Source organism: Bombina bombina, chromosome 7 (genome assembly GCF_027579735.1).
Source record: "Bombina bombina isolate aBomBom1 chromosome 7, aBomBom1.pri, whole genome shotgun sequence".
Classification (NCBI taxonomy): Eukaryota; Metazoa; Chordata; class Amphibia; order Anura; family Bombinatoridae; genus Bombina; species Bombina bombina.
In genome coordinates this window covers 144,187,338-144,208,313 of record NC_069505.1, presented here as the reverse complement: position 1 = coordinate 144,208,313, position 20,976 = coordinate 144,187,338, and the positions used below count along the sequence as shown (strand labels likewise).

Below are 20,976 nucleotides of genomic sequence, written 5' to 3'. Positions count from 1 at the left end.
GTGTTAGTGTACTTTGTAACATATTTTTAAGGGGTTTTATGAAACTTTTTTGTTTCACAAAATATAACAGGTCTTTGAGTGCGGAATGGATCATTACGGTATAGGCTATAATGATCGCGGTACAGCCATACCTCACAACTTGTAATATCAATACCGCACGCAAAGGCCATTTTTTAAGCAGTAAAGCAATACCACACAACTTTTAATCTTCCTCTACATAGTGCACTGTATTCCCTAAAAAAAAAAATGTATTAACCGTTTCACACAAACCATTGCAAACTGGCTAAATCCCACCACTGGGACACATTGGAGAAACAGGACAACAACTCAGGAAGAGAATGAATCTACACAATCATCAACAAAATAACGGTAGGTAAACATTTCAACAGATCAAATCACATCAAAAGGAAAGAAGGATTTGGGAATATAAATTCATAAGCCTGTTTAATTCTATCAATTCAGTGTGGAATCTGACCATGGCTTTATGAACTAATATATTTCCCAGGGACATGGCAACTCTACTAATTTCTTTATATTAAATAATTACATAATTGACATTTGCCAAAGCTCTGAGTTCTGACCATACAACTACAGCACAACAAATGTTCATACCTTACATACTGCATGTCATTTTTAAACGCATATACCTTACCCTGTATACTGTATATAAATATGACTGATCAAAATGTCTGATGAAATGGACCTCCATGTCCTGAAAGCTTGCAATTGTATCCACTATTAGTTATTAAAGGTATCACCTGTGCATCACTTCTGTTATTTTCTTACAAAAGGATTTTTACTTTCTTTAAATATATTGGCTAACACGGTACTGCTCATTTTCTGCATCAAAGATTATAGATAAATATAGAATGTTTGAATAACATTACGTTTTACATAAAAATGTAAAAAAAAAATCGATTTATGAAATGTAAGAGAGAAATATTGAATGTAGAATTTAAATAGTGGCATTCAAATATTTTTTTCATATAGATTTCAATGTTAGTCATCATTTTATTCAAATATCCAAATTCTCAAGTTCATCCGTTCCTATGAATTAGTTTTACATGTATCTGATCTATTGGTGTGTCTTTCTGTATAAATGTGTCTCTTGGTGTAATCAACAGAATTCAGCTTATTCAGATAATTGTTAGGGGAAAAAGAAAGTAACATAATACTGGAATAGTCCTGGCTGTTACAACATGCAGACTTCTTGTGGGCCAGTCGTTCATTTCCATAACATTTATTAGTTTATGGAGACATTAAAATAAAATTAAACAATTATATATATATATATATATATATATATATATATATATATATATATATATACACACACACACAGGTAGCCCTCAGTTTACGCCGGGGTTAGGTTCCAGAAGAAATGATTGTAAATCGAAACCATTGTAAATTGAAACCCAGTTTATAATTTAAGTCAATGGGAAGTGAGGGAGTTAGGTTCCAGGCCCCTCTCAAAATTGGCATAAGTAAAAAAAAACATTTGCTAAACATCACCTAATAAAATAATTACACAACAGATTGTATCATCATCAAACTAAGTTTAATGAACAAAAACATTTTTTTTCTTGCATTTTTTAGGAGTGTATCGCAGATCTGCACATAATTTATAAAGTATTTATTGGGCAAAAAATTACTATATTCAATTATTTTAAACATGTATTCTGTACAGTAGTAAATATTTTGTTTAATTTCTGACCTATTCTAATATAGATTTAAAAAATGGACTTATGTAAAAAATATGTATAATCAATATAAAAAACAACAATTAAAATATTAGTTTTATTTATTTATTTACATGCAAGACAGTATATTAAAGCTGTTCATAATATTTAAATTGGAACTAGTATGAAATGAATGCGTTAACAGAACTGATACCGTAATATAAATGCTCATTGGCTGATACGGAAAACTCTAACAATAGGCGCAATAGGGTAAAAAAAAATAAACTTTATTTTTTATCACTGTGTTGTGCTTTCTAAAATCAGTGGTTAGCTTGTGCTTCACATTTAAATAGATAAAAACATCTGAGAATGTTTACCTTTCTCACAGTGACTTCCTGTGAATCCTGAGGGACAGAGGCATTTGTTTGGAGCCACACAGGTACCCCCATATCTGCATCCTTCTTCACAGAATGCTGCATTAAAGAAAAACAAACAAACAGATAAATAGAGCAAGCATATAAATGTGAAGAATATTAATTTGTAATTTGATTAAAATATAATGCACAGATTATCAAGTACTCCAGCATCACCAAAACATAACTATATAACGTACAATGTGTGGAAGTGATATAAAAAAACTGGAGGACTGAACAAATGACTGGGATCTAAAGTTGATCACAAAATGCAAAATTACGCATTTTGGAAAGAAAAATCAAAAAATTACAAACTCAGTTACATTTTACAAACTGTTATAAAAGAGAAACTGGACTTGTGAATTATTATTTTAGATAATCTGAAATTTTGTAAACATGTAAAAATGTTGTATTGCAGCAAGTAAGGCTAGTAGAATGCTTGGTTGTATAGGTAGAGGTATTTGCAGCAGAACTAGTAAGGTTCTTATGCAACTTTACAGATAGCTATTTAAGCCTCATCTTGCATATTGTATGTAACTCTGGAGGCCATATCTCCAGGATATAAATAAACTACAAACTATTCAAAGGAGGGGCACTAAAATAGTACATGGTCTATAGAATAAAACTTACGAAGGAAGACTTGATGACCTAGATATGTATAGCTTAGAGAAGAGAAGGAAAAGGTAATGTGATAAAAACCTTCAAGTATACTAAGGGACTTAATAAAGCTGAAGCTGAAAGTGCACCGCTTCACTGGTGGTTGATTCATGGAATAAACTTCCATTAAAGGGACAGTCAACACCAGAATTGTTGTTGTTTAAAAAGAAAGATAATCCATTTATTACTAAATCCCCAGTTTTGCATAACCAACACAGTTATATAAATACACTTTTTACCTCATTGATTACCTTGTATTTAAGCCTCTGCAAACTGCCCCCTTATTTCAGTTCTTTTGACAGGCTTGATTTTTAGCCAATCAGTGCTTACTCCAGGGTAACTTTACATGCATGAGCTCAATGTTATATATATGAAACACATGAACTAATGCCCTCTAGTGGTCAAAATGCATTCAGATTAGAGGCAGTCTTCAAGGTCTAAGAAATTAGCATATGAACCTCCTAGAATTAGCTTTCAACTAAGAATACCAAGAGAACAAAGCGAAATTGGTGATACAAGTAAATTGGACAGTTGTTTAAAATTGCATTCTCTATTTAAATAATGAAAGTTTTCTTGGACTTGACTGTCCCTTTAAGCGTGGTAAAGATACACACTGTAGGGGATTGTTAAAAATGCTTGAGATAAGCATAAGCCTATCCTACAAATAATTAAGCTTACCCTTTATAGAAAATATGATCAGTAATGATCCATGTTTTTAAGTTTCAGTACCAGACAACTGTTAAAGGGAATCATAGGTGGTAATATGCACTTTTTTTTAAAAAAAAAAACCTGCTCATATTCCAACTAAATACATTTGTGATACTGTATTAAAAACATTCTATTATTTTATGAATCAGACAGAGCATGCAATTTTAAGCAGCTTTCCAGTGTATTTCTTTTATCAAATTTGCTTCATTTTCTTGGTAACCCCCTCTTTCAAATGAGGGCTATTTTATGTGCATGGTATATTCTATCTCTAGTGGATGGGGTTTATTTGGAGCTGCTAACAACCAATACATTAAATACATTGCTTAGGTAGCTGACATTTATATAGCAATTACCAACCAATGCCATGAGTATGACACCTCTAATCAGATAATGCTCTAAATCAGCCCCCTCCATCAATGTATCTCTCCCTCATCCATTCTATACAGTGATTGATTAGAACAGTGCAGGATCACATTTATATCTGGTCCCAATTAGAGAAGATAAGATAATCATACAAAACTGGGGTTTCAAATAGTGCATCCCTGGACTGCTTTTGATTTAAAAACAAAATGATGGTTTAAAAAGGTTCTTAAAACATATTGCTACATATTTTTTGCAACTGAGTGCAAAATTTTAGATAAATACTATACAGATACAAATTAATAATTTAACGGAGCAACAGGAGTCTGTTTTACCATTAGCCCTGTATGGGATTGGCTAAGTATGTTACAATGACTGAGTCATCATCTCACCTGTATATTGCTACCTAAACCCCACAAGATATTGTAGAAAAAAATCAGCCCATTAAAGGGACACTCAAGTCAACATTAAACTTTAATTATTCATATAGAGCAGGCAATTTTAAAAAAATTTCCAACTAACTTCCATTAAAAAAAGTGTACATTCTTTTTATATTTAAACTTTTTGAGTCACCAGCTCCTACTGAGCATGTGCAAGAATTCACAGTGCGTATATGCATTTGTGATTGGCTGATGGCTCTCACATGGTACATGTATGCATTTGTGATTAGCTAATGGCTGTCACATGGTACAGGGGGAGTGGAAAAAGACATAACTTTTAATTGTCAGAAAAAAAATCTGTTCATTTTACGTTCAGACCAAGTGCTATTGCATTGTCTTGTTATCTTGCATTTGTTGATTATGCAAATCTACTGTGTTGATTGGTCCTTTAAGTCTGGAGTTGAATGTGCCAACTATAAGCTGTTTTCTTCCTTGGCAATGCCCGTATAAAACTCTATAATCTGATAAAGAACACGTTAACTTCCTGCAGTGCCCATCTATCCAAGCTATAAATAATATTATGAATCGAGAGGATTACTACTGTAATGCAGTTTTTTCCCCTCCAAGCTATTTTGTGATCTTTTTACAACACGTAGGAAATAATTACATTGCTTATTTATGAGGCACTTTGTCAAATACTGCCTTAGTCTAACGACACACAATTCTCTGTATATAGGCTACAGTGGTATTGTAATAAACCTGACTATTGTTTGTACATTGCTACCTGGAGAATAGGTGTTTTAAATCTATATTTGCCCATTCTGATTAATTTTTATTTTCTAACTAAATAGGTTTTCATAGAGTGTTAATATGGATGATGGGACTAATAAAATATGTATCTCACAGCTACTTGTAAAAAGGAGAAAATGGATTGTCCTTTTTCTGCTGTAATGTCTACATTATTTCACTTTATTATGAAAACATAACAGATTTACTATGACTTCTTTCTCAGTATAAATACTCTCAGTTTGCCTTCTCATAATGCTACATAATTTTCTGCAAATTAAAAAAATAAAAATAAAGAAAATTGTAAGTTCAAGGTTGTTTCAATAGTAACTTATTGAATTTCCTTGACTAACCCTTGCTGTTCTACATCACATTAAATCTCAATAAAAATATTCTAAAAATGCTATAAGAAATGGGCTAAAAATCTATAGAGGACAATAAAAGCACTCAAGAGCATCTAAATATCTTATGAACACCTTTTCAAGGCTGTTCAACTCCACAAAATTTCATTAGGAAAAGTTTTTGAGGTAGCAAGGAAAGAAGAAAAATGCTATTGTGTGTCGTCAGACTGTTCAAACAAGATTCTCATAATCTAGAACTTAAAGGGACATTACATTCAAAATTTTATTTCCCATAAAAGGTATACATAGTGCTTGTGTAATTATACATTTTTTATTTTTAAAACCCATGCAGATCTGGCTTGTCTAATGAATTCGAATAGACCCAGTGATGGTAACTACTTATGACTCTGCGCCCCCCTCCTTCCTTTCCTATACACCAAAATAAAATATGAGATTTTCATATCCAAGAAAAAATATATCTCCACTTAGCTCCATCCCCCCATGCCAATTTAAGCCACACACAAATGTAACACCTTTGTGAGTCCCATATAAGATTTAAAAAAGCCACTGCTTATTATGATGGGACATTCCGATGCAAAAAAAAAATGGATTCTCTAATTTGTTGGAACATTTCTTTTTTCCCTACTGACCTTAAAGGGACATGAAACCCAAAATTCTTCTTTCATGATTCAGATAGAGAATACAATTTTAAACAACTTACCAATTTATTTCTATTATCTAATTTGCTTCATTCTCTTGGCATTCTTTGTTGAGAAAGCAGCAATGCACTACTGGTTAGCTGTGTGGTGTCATAAAACCAGAGAATTTATCCCTAGAGTGTTCAAGTAGTTAATTCTTAATTTACAAACATATTTCAAAATATAGATTAGGCCGCTGGCCTAGTCTTTGTCTAAGAAGGACACTCCCATGTAGCCTTTGATTGGTGTATGGTAGGACACACCTTAAGTGAATTAAGTATACAATGGGAGCCAACAGTAAGTATACATACTTTTTATATTCCTCACCTCCTGGAAGCAACTGATGAGAGAGAGAGAGAGAGAGAGAGAGAGAGAGAGAGAGAGAGAGAGAGAGAGAGAGCATTGGAGGACTGAACTGGCTGAGTATATTAGCATTCTTATGCATTTACTTTGGGATATATTCTCTTGTTCACTATGTTTAGTTAATATTGCTTAATCTGGGTTTGTTTAAGATACAGTTGCCCTATATAATTTGGACTGTACTGTATGTTGGTAGCTCTTGGTATTTCTCGAGACTTGTTATATATTTTGTAGCTTATAGATAATTGTTAATCTTCATATCTATATTATTTGTCTTCCAATAAAATAATTTTAAAAAATACCAAGAGCTACAAACATACAGTACAGTCCAAATTATATAGGGCAACTGTATCTTAAACAACCCTAGATTATGCAATATTAACTAAACATAGTGAACAAGAGAATATATCCCAAAGTAAATGCATACGAATGCTAATATACTCAGCCAGTTCAGTCCTCCAATGCTCTCTCTCTCTCTCTCTCTCTCTCTCATCAGTTGCTTCCAGGAGGTGAGGAAGATAAAAAATTTGTATACTAACTGTTGGCTCCCATTGCATACTTAAAGGGACAGTAAAGTCACAAAAAATCTTTCATGATTTAAATAGGTCATTTAATTTTAAACAACTTTCCAATTTACTTTTATTACCAATTTTGCTTTGTTTTCTTGGTATTCTTAGTTGAAAGCTAAATCTAGGAGGTTCATGTGCTAATTTCTTAGACCTTAAAGACCACCTCTAATCATAAAGCATTTTGACAGTTTTTCACCACTAGAGGGCGTTAGTTCATGTGTTTCATATAGATAACATTGAGCTCCGGCACGTGAAGCTCCTAAGAGCAAGCACTGATTGGCTAAAAATGCATGTCTGTCAAAAGAACTGAAATAAGGGGGCAGTTTGCAGAGGCATAGATACAAGGTAATCACAGAGGTAAAAAGTATATTATTATAACTGTGTTGGTTATGCAAAATTGGGGAATGGGTAATAAAGGGATCATCTACCTTTTTAAACAACAAATATTCTGGTGTTTACTGTCCCTTTAATTCACTTAAGGTGTGTCCTACCATACACCAATCAAAGGCTACATGGGAGTGTCCTTCTTAGACAAAGACTAGGGCAGCGGCCTTTTGAAATATGTTTGTAAATTAAGAATTAACTACTTGAACACTCTAGGGATAAATTCTCTGGTTTTATGACACCACAAGCTGAACATATCAGGTGGGCCAATAACATGAGGCATGTATGTTTAGCCACCAATCAACAGTTCCTAAGCCTACCTAGGTATCCTTTTTCAATAAAGAATACCAAGAAAACAAAACTAATCAGATAATAGAAGTACACTGGAAAGTTGTTTAAAATCACATGCTCTGAATGAATAATGAAAGAAAAAATGTGAGGTTTCATGTCCCTTTACTTTGCTTTCTGCTTAAAGGGACATTGAACCCACATTTTTTTCTTTTATGATTTAGGTAGAAAATACAATTTTAAAGAACTTTCCAGTTTACTTCTATCATCAAATTTGTTTCATTCTCATGGTATGCTTTGTTGAAGGAGCAGCAATGCACTACTGGTTTCTAACTGAACACATGGGTGAGCCAATGACAATCGGTATATATATGCAGCCACCAATCAGCAGTTAGAACCTAGATTCTTTGCTGCTCCCAAGCTTTCCTAGATAAACTTTTCAGCAAAGGATAACAAGAGAATGAAGCAAGTTAAATAATACAAGTAAATTAGAAAGTTGATTAAAATTATATTCTTTATCTGAATCATGTCCCTTTAACCATCACACATGAGGTAAATGCATAGATAAAGTCCAACTCAGGATCAACAAACATTACAACAGATGAGCAGAAAACTGATAGCGAGACAATCAAGGGTAACATTCAATACAAACCACCAATCACCAGCCATGAAATTATTTTTTTTAATTTTATTTTTTTCTTCATTAGAACATTTTAAGGGTTCATGGACCCCATAGGAAGGACCTGCATCCTAATGTGAGCCCATCACTGGCACTTTTAGATGGCACTTACTAAGAAGCTTACAAATGTACAAGGACAAATATACACAATTCCAACAAGCAGACAGTTTGTATAAATTTCCTTTATTTTCTCTCTTTATTTCCCTTTCTAACAACATTCTAGTTGTGCTGTACACAGGTGCAGAAGTCTTATGCATAATGTAAGAGCAACCTTTTTAGATTTGTAGTTCATAATAAAAAAACAACAAAAAAACAACAGATATTTCAGTCCAAGGTCATACTGCTACTTCCAGATGGGAGATGAGCTTTGGACAAATATGTTTTTTTTCTATTTTTTTTTTTTGAAAACAACAAAATAAAAATAAAAATAAGTAGAAAGCTAAAACACATGCAGAGCAATGCAAATAGGTATAGTTTAGTGACACAGCTGTTATCTAAACTTAGCAGGAATCCACCTGGGACATTAAACAAAAAATCCTGGGAAACTAAACCAGCAAAGAGAGAAATCTCTATTTCCTTTGATAAGTGCAAATCATATATAATGTAGTGTAGAACATACTGTATTCATTTATAATCATTACAGAACAACTCTACCTTCAATACAAGATAGTGTTTCTATGCTGTCACAGTATGTATTTTTTTTGTTTGCATCAAATATAGGATGTCATTGCAGCTGATTTATTCATCTGTGTAGGTGACAAAAAAAAAAAAAAAACAGACTGCAAAATGTACATAATAAGTTTCACTATTTTGTGTTTTAACTGATGCGTCTGATTTAAAAAGGCAGTATTTATAGGTATTAAAACAATAAAGGAACGTGACACGCTTTGAGATTGTGATATACAAACAAAACAACACTTTACAATTTATTTTCAGATTTTAATTTTGCCTCCTTTTGCTGTAATGTAATTCTAAAAATGCCGGATTTTCCAGTTATGAAATTAAAAGTGCTCACTGCAGGCATCACCTGCTACCTATGTGAAGTTGGCACCCCATGTTTGTAAAAACTGAATTAAAATATACCATTTGTTTGTGCTACGTTTGTGCTGATTTGTGCCGCAAAAACCAACGTTTGTGCCGGTTTGGTTTAGGAGATATTGCACATTATTTTTCTATGAAACCCCGCCCACTTTGCACCCCATGTTATGCAATTTTAAAAACAAATATACCATTTGTTTGTGCTGCGTTTGTGCTGGTTTGTGCCGCAAAAATGAACGTTTGTGCCGGTTTGGTTTCCGAGATATAGCACATTATATTTGCTGAAACTCCGCCCACTTTGCACCCCATGTTATGCAATTTTAAAAACAAATATACAATTTGTTTGTGCTGCGTTTGTGCCGCAAAAATGAACTTTTGTGCCGCTTTGGTTTCGGAGATATAGCGCATTATATTTGCTGAAACTCCGCCCACTTTGCACCCCATGTTATGCAATTTTAAAAACAAACATACCATTTGTTTGTGCTGCGTTTGTGCTGGTTTGTGCTGCAAAAACGAACGTTTGTTCCGGTTTGGTTTCCGAGATATAGCACATTATATTTGCTGAAACTCCGCCCACTTTGCACCCCATGTTATGCAATTTAAAAAACAAATATACCATTTGTTTGTGCTGCGTTTGTGCTGGTTTGTGCCGCAAAAATGAACATTTGTGCCGCTTTGGTTTCGGAGATATAGCGCATTATATTTGCTGAAACTCTGCCCACTTTGCACCCCATGTTATGCAATTTTAAAAACAAATATACCATTTGTTTGTGCTGCATTTGTGCTGGTTTTTGCCGCAAAAACTAACGTTTGTGCCGGTTTGGTTTCCGAGATATAGCACATTATATTTGCTGAAACTCCGCCCAATTTGCACCCCAAGTTATGCAATTTTAAAAACAAATATACCATTTGTTTGTGCTGCGTTTGTGCTGGTTTGTGCCGCAAAAATGAACATTTATGCCGGTTTGGTTTCGGAGATATAGCGCATTATATTTGCTGAAACTCCGCCCACTTTGCACCCCATGTTATGCAATTTTAAAAACAAATATACCATTCGTTTGTGCTGCGTTTGTGCTGATTTGTGCCGCAAAAACTAACGTTTGTTTGCCGGTTTGGTTTAGGAGATATTGTGCATTATATTTTAATAAAACCCTGCCCACTTTGCACCCCGTGTTATGCAATTTTAAAAACAAATATACCATTTGTTTGTGCTGTGTTTGTGCTGATTTGTGCCGCAAAAATGAATGTATGTGCCGGTTTGGTTTCGGAGATATAGCGCATTATATTTTCTGAAACTCCGCCCACTTTGCACCCCATGTTATGCAATTTTAAAAACAAATATACCATTTGATTGTGCTGCGTTTGTGCTGGTTTGTGCCGCAAAAATGAACATTTGTGCCGCTTTGGTTTCGGAGCTATAGCGCATTATATTTGCTGAAACTCCGCCCACTTTGCACCCCATGTTATGCAATTTTAAAAACAAACATACCATTTGTTTGTGCTGCGTTTGTGCTGGTTTGTGCCGCAAAAATGAACGTTTGTTCCGGTTTGGTTTCCGAGATATAGCACATTATATTTGCTGAAACTCCGCCCACTTTGCACCCCATGTTATGCAATTTTAAAAACAAATATACCATTGGTTTGTGCTGCGTTTGTGCTGATTTGTGCCGCAAAAATGAACGTTTGTTCCGGTTTGATTTCGGAGATATTGTGCATTATGTGTACATATACTGTTTGATTCAAAAGCATTATCACAACTACAATGTTTGTAAGTACAAATAGAATTATAAAACTTTGGGGTATACAAAAGAACAGATGTGACTTCCACACCAGAAAAAAAATATTTAAGAACATGTGGGTGAGATTACATCCCTGGCAACTGGAAAAAAAACCTGTTTCAGTTTTCTATGCAGCGCAGCAGTGTAGCTGCTCAGCGCAACAGTCTAGTTACGCTGCATAGAAAACTAGTGAGACAATTTTTTCCCCATCGCCAGGGATGTAATGCCCCCTTAAATGTTTAAAAAAAAAAAAGCGACTAAAAAAGAATTGACATATAAGAAAACTTGCTTGAGTACTTTTAAGCTCTTGTTAAATCTAAGCAAGTTAATATTGGGCTGTCTGTGGTTAACATGACATTACAGGCGATTAATATGGCAACAAAGAGGTTAAATTGGCTAAAGGAGGTTTATTAGGCCTAATGGGGTTAGAGGGCTTTACTGCAATTTAATTGAAAATTTCCTTTTTCAATTAAGTAGTGGGTTTCTACTTATTCACTTTGCAGTTAAATTACTTAAAGGGACACTAAATCCAAACATTTTCTTTCATGATTTAAGAAGAGAATACAATTTTAAATAACATTCCAGTTTACTTCTATCTAATTTGCTTCATTCTTTAGATATCCTTTTTTGAAGAAATAGCAATGCACATGGGTGAGCCAATCACACGAGGCATCTGTGCATCTACCAATCAGCAGCTACTGAGCATATCTAGATATGCTTTCAGCAAAGAATATCAAGAAAATTAAGCAAATTAGATGATAGAAGTAAATTGGAAAGTTGTGTACAATTGCATGCTCTTTCTAAATCATGAAAGAAAAAATGTGGGTTTCATATCCCTTTAAAGGGACACTGAACCCAAATTTTTCTTTTGTGATTCAGATAGAGCATGAAATTGTAAGCAACTTTACTCCTATTATCAAATTTTCTTCATTCTCTTGGAATCTTTATTTGAAATGCAGGAATGTAAGTTTAGATGCCGGCCCATTTTTGGTAAACAACCTGGGTTGTCCTTGCTGATTGGTGGATAAATTCATCCACCAATAAAAAAGTGCTATCCAGAGTCTGAACCCAAAAAAATCTTAGATGCCTTCTTTTTCAAATAAAAATAGCAAGAGAATAAATAAAAATTGATAATAGGAGTAAATTAGAAAGTTGCTTAAAATTGCATGCGCTATCTGAATCACGAAAGAAAAAAATTGGGTTCAGTGTCCCTTTAAGCTATGGTTTGGGCTTCTTCCAATCCATTACTCTTCAATAACCCCATGTATGCCATATAAACCGGTATGTTACCATGTTAATCCTTTAATGCCCAGGGCCGGATTTACATTTTGGGTGCCCATAGGCACAGAGTGCACTAAACAGAGCACATCCCCCTTGTTTTCTGTTACCGGCGGCTTCCGTGGTGCCAGTGAAACGCCTGCCTGTGCTGGACAGACTTTTTAATAGGCAGCCTACACCGAGGTCCCTCTCTGCCCCCACGGAAGCCGCCGGTCATGGAAAAGAAGGAGGTGCGCTCTGAATAGTGTTCTTTATAGAGCACACCCTCCTTGTTGTTGCCGCTGTTCTGTTGAATTAATTGACAGAACACCAGCAATTAGGCACAGCTCCCCTCTATGGAGGGCGCCTGTGGGCACATGCCTACTCTGCCTCATTACAAATCTGGCCCTGTAAATGCCACAATATTAACCCTCTTACATTTTACTTTCTGGTGCAGTGTTAAAGGGACAGTATACACCAATTTTCATATAACTGCATGTAATAGACACTATTATACAGAATATATACAGATACCGATATAAATATACAGTATACACTAATTGTCATATAACTGCATGTAATAGACACTACTATAAAGAATAATATGCACAGATACTGATATAAAAATCCGGTATAAAACCATTAAAAAACTTACTTAGATGCTTCCAGTTTAGTTCTGTTTAAAAGGTTACTGGAGCACCCATTGCAAGTGGGAAATATCCGACACTCCCCCTCCCCCTTCCTTTGCATATGAAAAGACCCTTTACACAAACAGAAGCAAGGTGGAGTAGGTATACTTCGGTATTCTCCTAAAACTTTGGGGCTTGGTTAAGAGTCTCAAAATCAGAGCAATGTTATTTAAGAATAAGCAAAAACTATCAGTTTTTTTAAAAAAAACAAAAAAAACTTTATGGGCTATATAAATAGATCATCTACAAAACATTTATGCAAAGAAAATGAGTGTATAATGTCCCTTTAATCACTGGTGTTCTATATTCGTTTTTGCGGCAGAAATCAGCACAAACACAGCATAAACAATCGGTATATTTGTTTTTAAAATTGAATAACATGGGGTGCAAAGTGGGCAGGTTAAATAAAAAAAATGCACTATATCTCCGAAACCAAAACGGCGCAAACGTTCGTTTTTGCTGCACAAATCAGCACAAACACAGCACAAACAAATGGTATATTTGTTTTTAAAATTGCATAACATGGGGTGCAAAGTGGGCGGAGTTTCAGCAAATATAATGCGCTATATCTCCGAAACCAAACCGGCACAAACATTCGTTTTTGTGGCACAAACCAGCACAAACGCAGCACAAACAAATGGTATATTTGTTTTTAAAATTGAATAACATGGGGTGCAAAGTGGGCGGGGTTTCATAAAAAATAATGCGCTATATCTCCGAAACCAAAACAGCACAAATGTTTGTTTTTGCAGCACACATCAGCACAGACGCAGCACAAACAAATGGTATATTTGTTTTTAAAATTGCATAACATGGGGTGCAAAGTGGGCGGAGTTTCAACAAATATAATGCGCTATATCTCGGAAACCAAACCGGCACAAACGTTGGTTTTTGCGGCACAAATCAGCACAAACGCAGCACAAACAAATGGTATGTTTGTTTTTAAAATTGCATAACATGGGGTGCAAAGTGGGCGGAGTTTCAGCAAATATAATGCGCAATATCTCCGAAACCAAACCGGCACAAATGTTCGTTTTTGCGGCACAAACCAGCACAAACGCAGCACAAACAAATGGTATATTTGTTTTTAAAATTGCATAACATGGGGTGCAAAGTGGGCGGAGTTTCAGCAAATATAATGCGCTATATCTCCGAAACCAAACCGGCACAAACATTTGTTTTTGCGGCACAAATCAGCACAAACGCAGCACAAACGAATGGTATATTTGTTTTTAAAATTGAATAACATGGGGTGCAAAGTGGGCGGAGTTTCAGAAAATATAATGCGCTATATCTCCGAAACCAAACCGGCACAAATGTTCATTTTTGCGGCACAAACCAGCACAAACAAATGGTATATTTGTTTTTAAAATTGCATAACATGGGGTGCAAAGTGGGCGGGGTTTCATAAAAAAATAATGTGCAATATCTCCTAAACCAAACTGGCACAAACGTTGGTTGCATAACATGGGGTGCAAAGTGGGCGGGGTTTCATAAAAAAATAATGTGCAATATCTCCTAAACCAAACCGGCACAAACGTTGGTTTTTGCAGCACAAATCAGCACAAATGCAGCACAAACGAATGGTTTATTTTAATTCAGTTTTTACAAACATGGGGTGCCAACTTCACATAGGTTCACCTGCTACATATATGAACTTACTTGACCTCAGCAAAAAATCCACGTTTTGCTAACAATATGACAGGGAAAAACGTTTCTTTTCCTGTATCAAATCCTGATTGGCTCCTCTAAATAATACAAATGGTTGGGGGAGTCTGGCCATTGAAACCAATTGCAAAAAAATATGTGTTAATGTATTCAGAAAGTTTTCGCAGTCAACATATATCTTTTTTTTGTAATTAAAAGGCATGTATGTCACTTTAATGAAATGTGTCTCTGAAAAATGTATTTAATGTATTTCTATTCAAAATATAATAAAAATAATATAGGAAACATTCTGTTCTCCAAGCTACAAATAATTTCACTAATTTTAAATACACATTCACATTGGTACAATATGACTAATTGAAATTGCTAGTTTTACTATGCATCACATTTTCTTAAGACGGTGATATATATATTTTCTTAGCATTTCACAAATTTAGATTCATTAGTAAGGTTACACAGTGCTGGACAGAACATTAGATTATGGTTTGTGTTTTATGTTTAGAACAGCTACATTCATTTACAGGACAAATATTTAGTTGCTGATAGCTCTGCTTAAAGGGATGCTGGACTGCAAATGGACTCAATTATTAGTCCTAATGGAACGTCATAAAAACATAAGCCAAATGCCACCCGAGTAAGATTTATGAGATTTTCAAATATCGGTGAATCTGTTCCTAGAATAAACATTAATTAGAGAGATTTATAGTTTCCTTTTTAAAAAAGAAGTGAACGTTAGATGTTAGTAACTATGGAACTAACATGAGATATATCCGATTGATGTATTCATTGTGGTTTTAAATAATGTAGCTTGTTTTAAGAACAACAAATTACAAGCATTGTACAACACAGAAACGTTCAACTTCCTCAAGATTGTGTTTGTGATCTATTCCAATATGATAGCAGAGGTTCTACACGGTGCTCCACTGGGACTTTCAAGTTCAGAACCATTTGAGTCCTTTAGAAAGACCTCTGAAAAACCAGAACTCCTAACATTTCATAGAGACTATCTTGGATTAGGAAGCAGGATCCTTGGTCAGGAAGATCTAGGGGGGTGGAGTCATTGAAAAATAGTGGAAGAGATGGGTAGGAGTGATATAATCTGGGAGGGGAAATGGACTGAGCTGGGTGGTAAGGAGGGCATATGGCTATGCAGTCTGTACTTTTCTGATGACCTACAAGAAGGAAGTCGGACAGAGCCTCCAAATTGTGACAGTTTTTTTAAAAAGTGGGACAGTTTGGGGTCTATAAAAATAGTTCTACAATTTTCAAGCGCTTTTGTAGATGTTTAAAGGGACAGTCAATTCCAAAATAAACTTTCATGATTCAAATAGGGCATGTCATTATAAACAACTTTCCAAATTACTTTTATCACCAATTTTGCTTTGTTCTCTTGGTATTCTTAGATGAAAGCTAAACCCAGGCAGGCTCATATACAAATTTCTTAGACCTTAAAGGCCGTCTCTAATTTGAATGCATTTTGACAGTTTTTCCCCTACTAAAGGGCATTAGTTCATGTGTGTCATATAGATAACATTGAGCTCACACACGTTAAGTTACCTAGGAGTGAGCACCGATTGGCTAAAATACAAGTCTGTCAAAAGAACTGAAATAAGGGGGCAGTTTGCAGAGGCTTAGATACAAGGTAATTACAGAGGTAAAAAGTGCATTATTATAAGGTGTTAGTTATCCAAAACTGGGGAATGGGCAATAAAGAGATTATCTTTTTAAACAACAAACATTCTGGTGTTGACTGTCTCTTTAAGTAACAAATTACATTGAGAAATTTTCAATGGTTTTCCAATCTACCGAAAACACAAATACGTGATACAATTTGGTGTCTCAAAATTTTTCTAGAAATGGGGCACTAAAGTATGTTTTCAGCACAGAGAAATGTGAATCAATAATCTTTGAATAATAAATTTTTTTAGAGCAATCTGTTGGATTTTCTGTGAACTGTTGCTGCGTTTTGATACAGCAGATGTAGCTATTAGGTTATGAACTTGTCCTGGATAACTGATCACAATATTTTTGCATAGCTGTCAGGAAACAAGAAACTGAAAAACCCTGAAGGAAAAAAAATACATTAGCTTTTCTAACAACTGCAGATCTCTGAAAATTGTCAACAACTGTCAGCTGCATTTTAGACCAGGGGACTAAGAGCTACAAAGATGCAAAAACATCCTTTCAGAAGCATGTCATATTTATAAAGAGTGAAGCCTCTTGCTGTATGAAGATGACAGGTAACCTTCCTTTCCTGTTCAATGTAACATACTTACTGTTACATATTTATAAGATCTTACCTGAAATTCAAGGAATTTCTCCTTCTATAACTTATTAAAAGTTAGCAATTTGAAAAATCTAATATTTTTATAATATTTTTGGTTCAGCACCTGGGTAGCGTTTTCTCATTGGTGGCTACATTTAGACACCAATCAGAAATTGCTGCCCATATTCTGGACCAAAAATGGGCAGGCTCCTATGATTACATTATTGCTTTTTCAAATAAAGATAACAGAATGAAGAAAATTGATACTAGGAGTAAATTAGAAAGTTTCTTAAAATTGCATGTTCTATATGAATCATAAAATTTTAATTTTCACTAAACTATTCCTTATGTATGGTCATATTACATGTGTAATGGTAAAAAAATAAAGAGCATGGACATTTTAAAATTAAACTTTTTTTTATTAAGTAAAATAGTGTATTATTATTTTAAATTGTTAAATTCTGCAGTGTTTCATTTTGGGATTTACATGCTTTTTAATGTGAGATTAGAAACATAACATTTTTTTGCCATTAATTTTCCTTGTTTTTCATTGGAAAAAAATGTGTGCTTTGTTTTGTTAGTATTGTTGTATGATGCTGCTTCTGTGTAATGTAGTGTTTGTGTACTTTATCTATATAGTATATGTAGCATTTCTGTGGTGTTTAGTGTTTGTGTACATGTTTAGTGTGTATGTAGTATGTGATTGTTCGTGCATAGTACGTGCATGTGGTGTATAGGTAGTGTTTGTGCTGTTTGTAGTATTTATGTAATATTTAACCCTTTCCTGCACACGATTGCGAGATTTCAATTATTGGATCGGGTCTGCGGAGCGTTCCTATAACCCTCCGCCCTCCAGACCGCGATCAAATCCAGGAAGCGCAGTAGGCTTCATCTGGACAGCCGTTGGCTATGACGTTCTATTCCATCATAACGGCTCTAAAGCCCAGTGTAATTATGACGGAATAGAACTGCATAACGGCGTTAAAAGGTTAAATAATGTGCAGTGTGTGTATGTATACATGTGTATTTAGGTGTTTAAAAGTGTAAATATATATGTGCAAACATACATATATACACCTATAGATATCTATATACAGTATATTCAAATATGCAATATAAATTTTAAACAATTTAAATATGTTTATACATTTTTTTTAATAGAAATACTTGAAATTGTATATATATATACAAATATAGATCTATAAATGATATAAAATAGATTTTACAAAAAAATATACATATATATATATATAGAGAGAGAGAGAGAAATAATAATAATAATAACAACAACTATATTTTCTCCAGGTTGGACTCTCGCTTTACACGAGGAAGGTTTTAAAAACAAAAAAATCTTCTCTGTGAAGAACATAGGAATTTCAAGTATTCCTTAAGCACCTTTGGCTTTAGCGCAGTTTTTCTAGTGCAGTGTCAGGTTAGTTCACAAGTCATAAAGGGAAATAGCTTTTTTAGTGCATCCCATAGAAGTCTATGAGGAGAGGGAGTTAGCAGGTCCTGAAGTTAGCACGCTTTAGTCTTTCACTTGTCTAAAAACTTTGTGCCTTCAACTTGTAATACCAGTGCTAACAAGACCGTGCTAAGTTTTACCTTAAGCTAGGGTTGCACCGATACCATTTTTTTAAGACCGAGTACAAGTACCGATACTTTTTTAAAAATACTCGCCGATACCAATTACCGATACTTTTTTAATGTCATGTGACAGTGTCCCAAGCACAATACAGACTAATGATTTAAGATAGCTTCTTTATAATTATGAAGAACTGTAACTCAAAAGATATTATGAAATAATAAAACAGTTTTATTTGTTGTTGTCACAAAGTTCTAAAAACTCGAAGAAATTTCACAGAACACGTTTATAAATAAAAATATTACATTCAAATATATTCATAATAACAACAACAATAAATAACAAATGTAATATCACAACCAACCAAAAGTGCAATGCAGTAAAAAAAAATATACCAGTGCACTGTTTAAACATGGGGAACAACACTATGGGCTAGCTTACATTTGACTGGTAAGCTTTACCAATGCTCATTGCATGTGCAACTCCATTAAAGTCTATTGAGTTGGAAATGTGAACAGAGCATTGGTAAAGCTTACATATCAAATGTAATCTAAATCTAGTCCTATTATTGTAAGATGTGTGTTCATAGGTAACTTAATTTTTTCTATGAACACTCTTCCTGCAATTATATAAGCTAAGGATGTTCCTCAGAGTACAGTATTTTTTGAGCATAATTGTGCAAGAGAAGAACTAGTAGTATAACAGGCAATCTAGCAATTATAATAAATTTTGAAAAGTTAGTAGCAAGTTCTTTTTAAGGAACAGAAGCATCCCTGTATGTTCAGCTATACGTCTGTTTCTGCTATCAGTAATGTCGTTTGATGCTAAGCTGAACAGTTTCATTTTCAGCACTACTGCATGGAGCAGAAAGATCATTTTGGGCCATTTTAACCAGAGCTTGAAATATCAGTTTATTAACTACCCAGTACTTCAGGGGTTTGTTGTTATTATGAATATATTTGAATGTAATATTTTTATTTATAAACGTGTTCTGTGAAATTTCTTCGAGTTTTTAGAACTTTGTGACAACAACAAATAAAACTGTTTTATTATTTCATAATATCTTTTGAGTTACAGTTCTTCATAATTATAAAGAAGCTATCTTAAATCATTAGTCTGTATTGTGCTTGGGACACTGTTACATGACATTAAAAAGTATTGGTAATTGGTATCAGCGAGTATTTTTAAAAAAGTATCGGTACTTGTACTCAGTCTTAAAAAAATTGTATCGGTGCAACCCTAGTTTAGAGTATGCAGCGGTGGTGCCGATCGTTGGTGTGTGGGAGGGTAAGGAGGGAGGCGGATAGGCCACCCAGGCTACAGGCAATGTGGAAAAAAAGAGAGCCGGCAGTGAGGGGGAAGGAGGGAGGAGGAGAAATGAGGGGGATCCTATGAGGGATCCATTGAGGGAAAGGGATCTGGGAGGGGGTAGGGTATTGAGAGGGGGCAGCTACACTACAGAACAAAATGGGTATTTTCATTTTTTCCCCTAATTTGCAGCAAACAGACAGCTGCCAGTACCTAAGATGGCGAAAAATAGATAGAGGGGGGAGGGCTAGAGAGCTGTTTGGGGGGGGGGGGTCAGGGAGGTTGTGAGGTAGGGGGGATACTACCCTGCAGAAAATATATATATATAAAAAAAAAAAACAACAACTTATTTTTATACTGGCAGACTTTCTGCCAGTACTTAAGATGGGGGTGACCTTTGGGGTGGGGGAGGAAAGAGCTGTTCGAGAGGGGTCAGGGAGAGATCAAGGGGTGGGATGTGTCAGGTGGTAGGCAGAGCTCTACATTAAAGATAAAATTAACCCTACAAGCTACCTAATTAACCCCTTCACTGCTGGGCATAATACAAGTGTGGTGCACAGCGGCATTTATCGGCCTTCTAATTACCAAAAAGTAATGCCAAAGCCACATATGTCTGCTATTTCTGAACAAAGGGGATACAGCAAAGCATTTACAACCATTTGTTCTATGATTGCACCAGCTGTTTGTAAATAATTTCAGTGAGAAACCTAAAATTGTGAAAAAGTTAACAATTTTTTTTATTTGATCTCATTTGGCGATGAAATGGTGGCATGAAATATACCAAAATGGGCTTAGATCAATACTTTGGGTTGTGTTTTAAAATAATAATAAATAATAATAATAATAAAATATAATAAAAAAGCTCTATTTCTGTTTAAATGTAGTGATGGCAAAAATGCTCTGGTCTTTTGGGGAAGTTTTTGTCTGAAATGACTGGTCCTTAAGGGGTTAAAACTTGGACCTATATAAATCAAGTTACCTTATGGAACTCTGACACTTGTTTTCTGCACAGTAATGACATTGGTGCATTGGAGGTGCATTTTATATAATGACAATGGTAAAATCCCAGCTATGGTTTGAATCAA

At 34.6% G+C, this 20,976-nt stretch overlaps 1 protein-coding gene across 1 annotated transcript in view; it reads right to left on the bottom strand.

Annotated features, from left to right (window-relative positions):
* NELL1 (neural EGFL like 1) overlaps positions 1 to 20,976 on the bottom strand; it is a 1,753,035-nt gene that overhangs the window by 306,498 nt on the left and 1,425,561 nt on the right. The window contains exon 15 of the mRNA XM_053689313.1: positions 2,057 to 2,152. Coding sequence (XP_053545288.1) covers positions 2,057 to 2,152 — 96 coding nt within the window. The remainder of the gene's footprint in view (positions 1 to 2,056; positions 2,153 to 20,976) is intronic.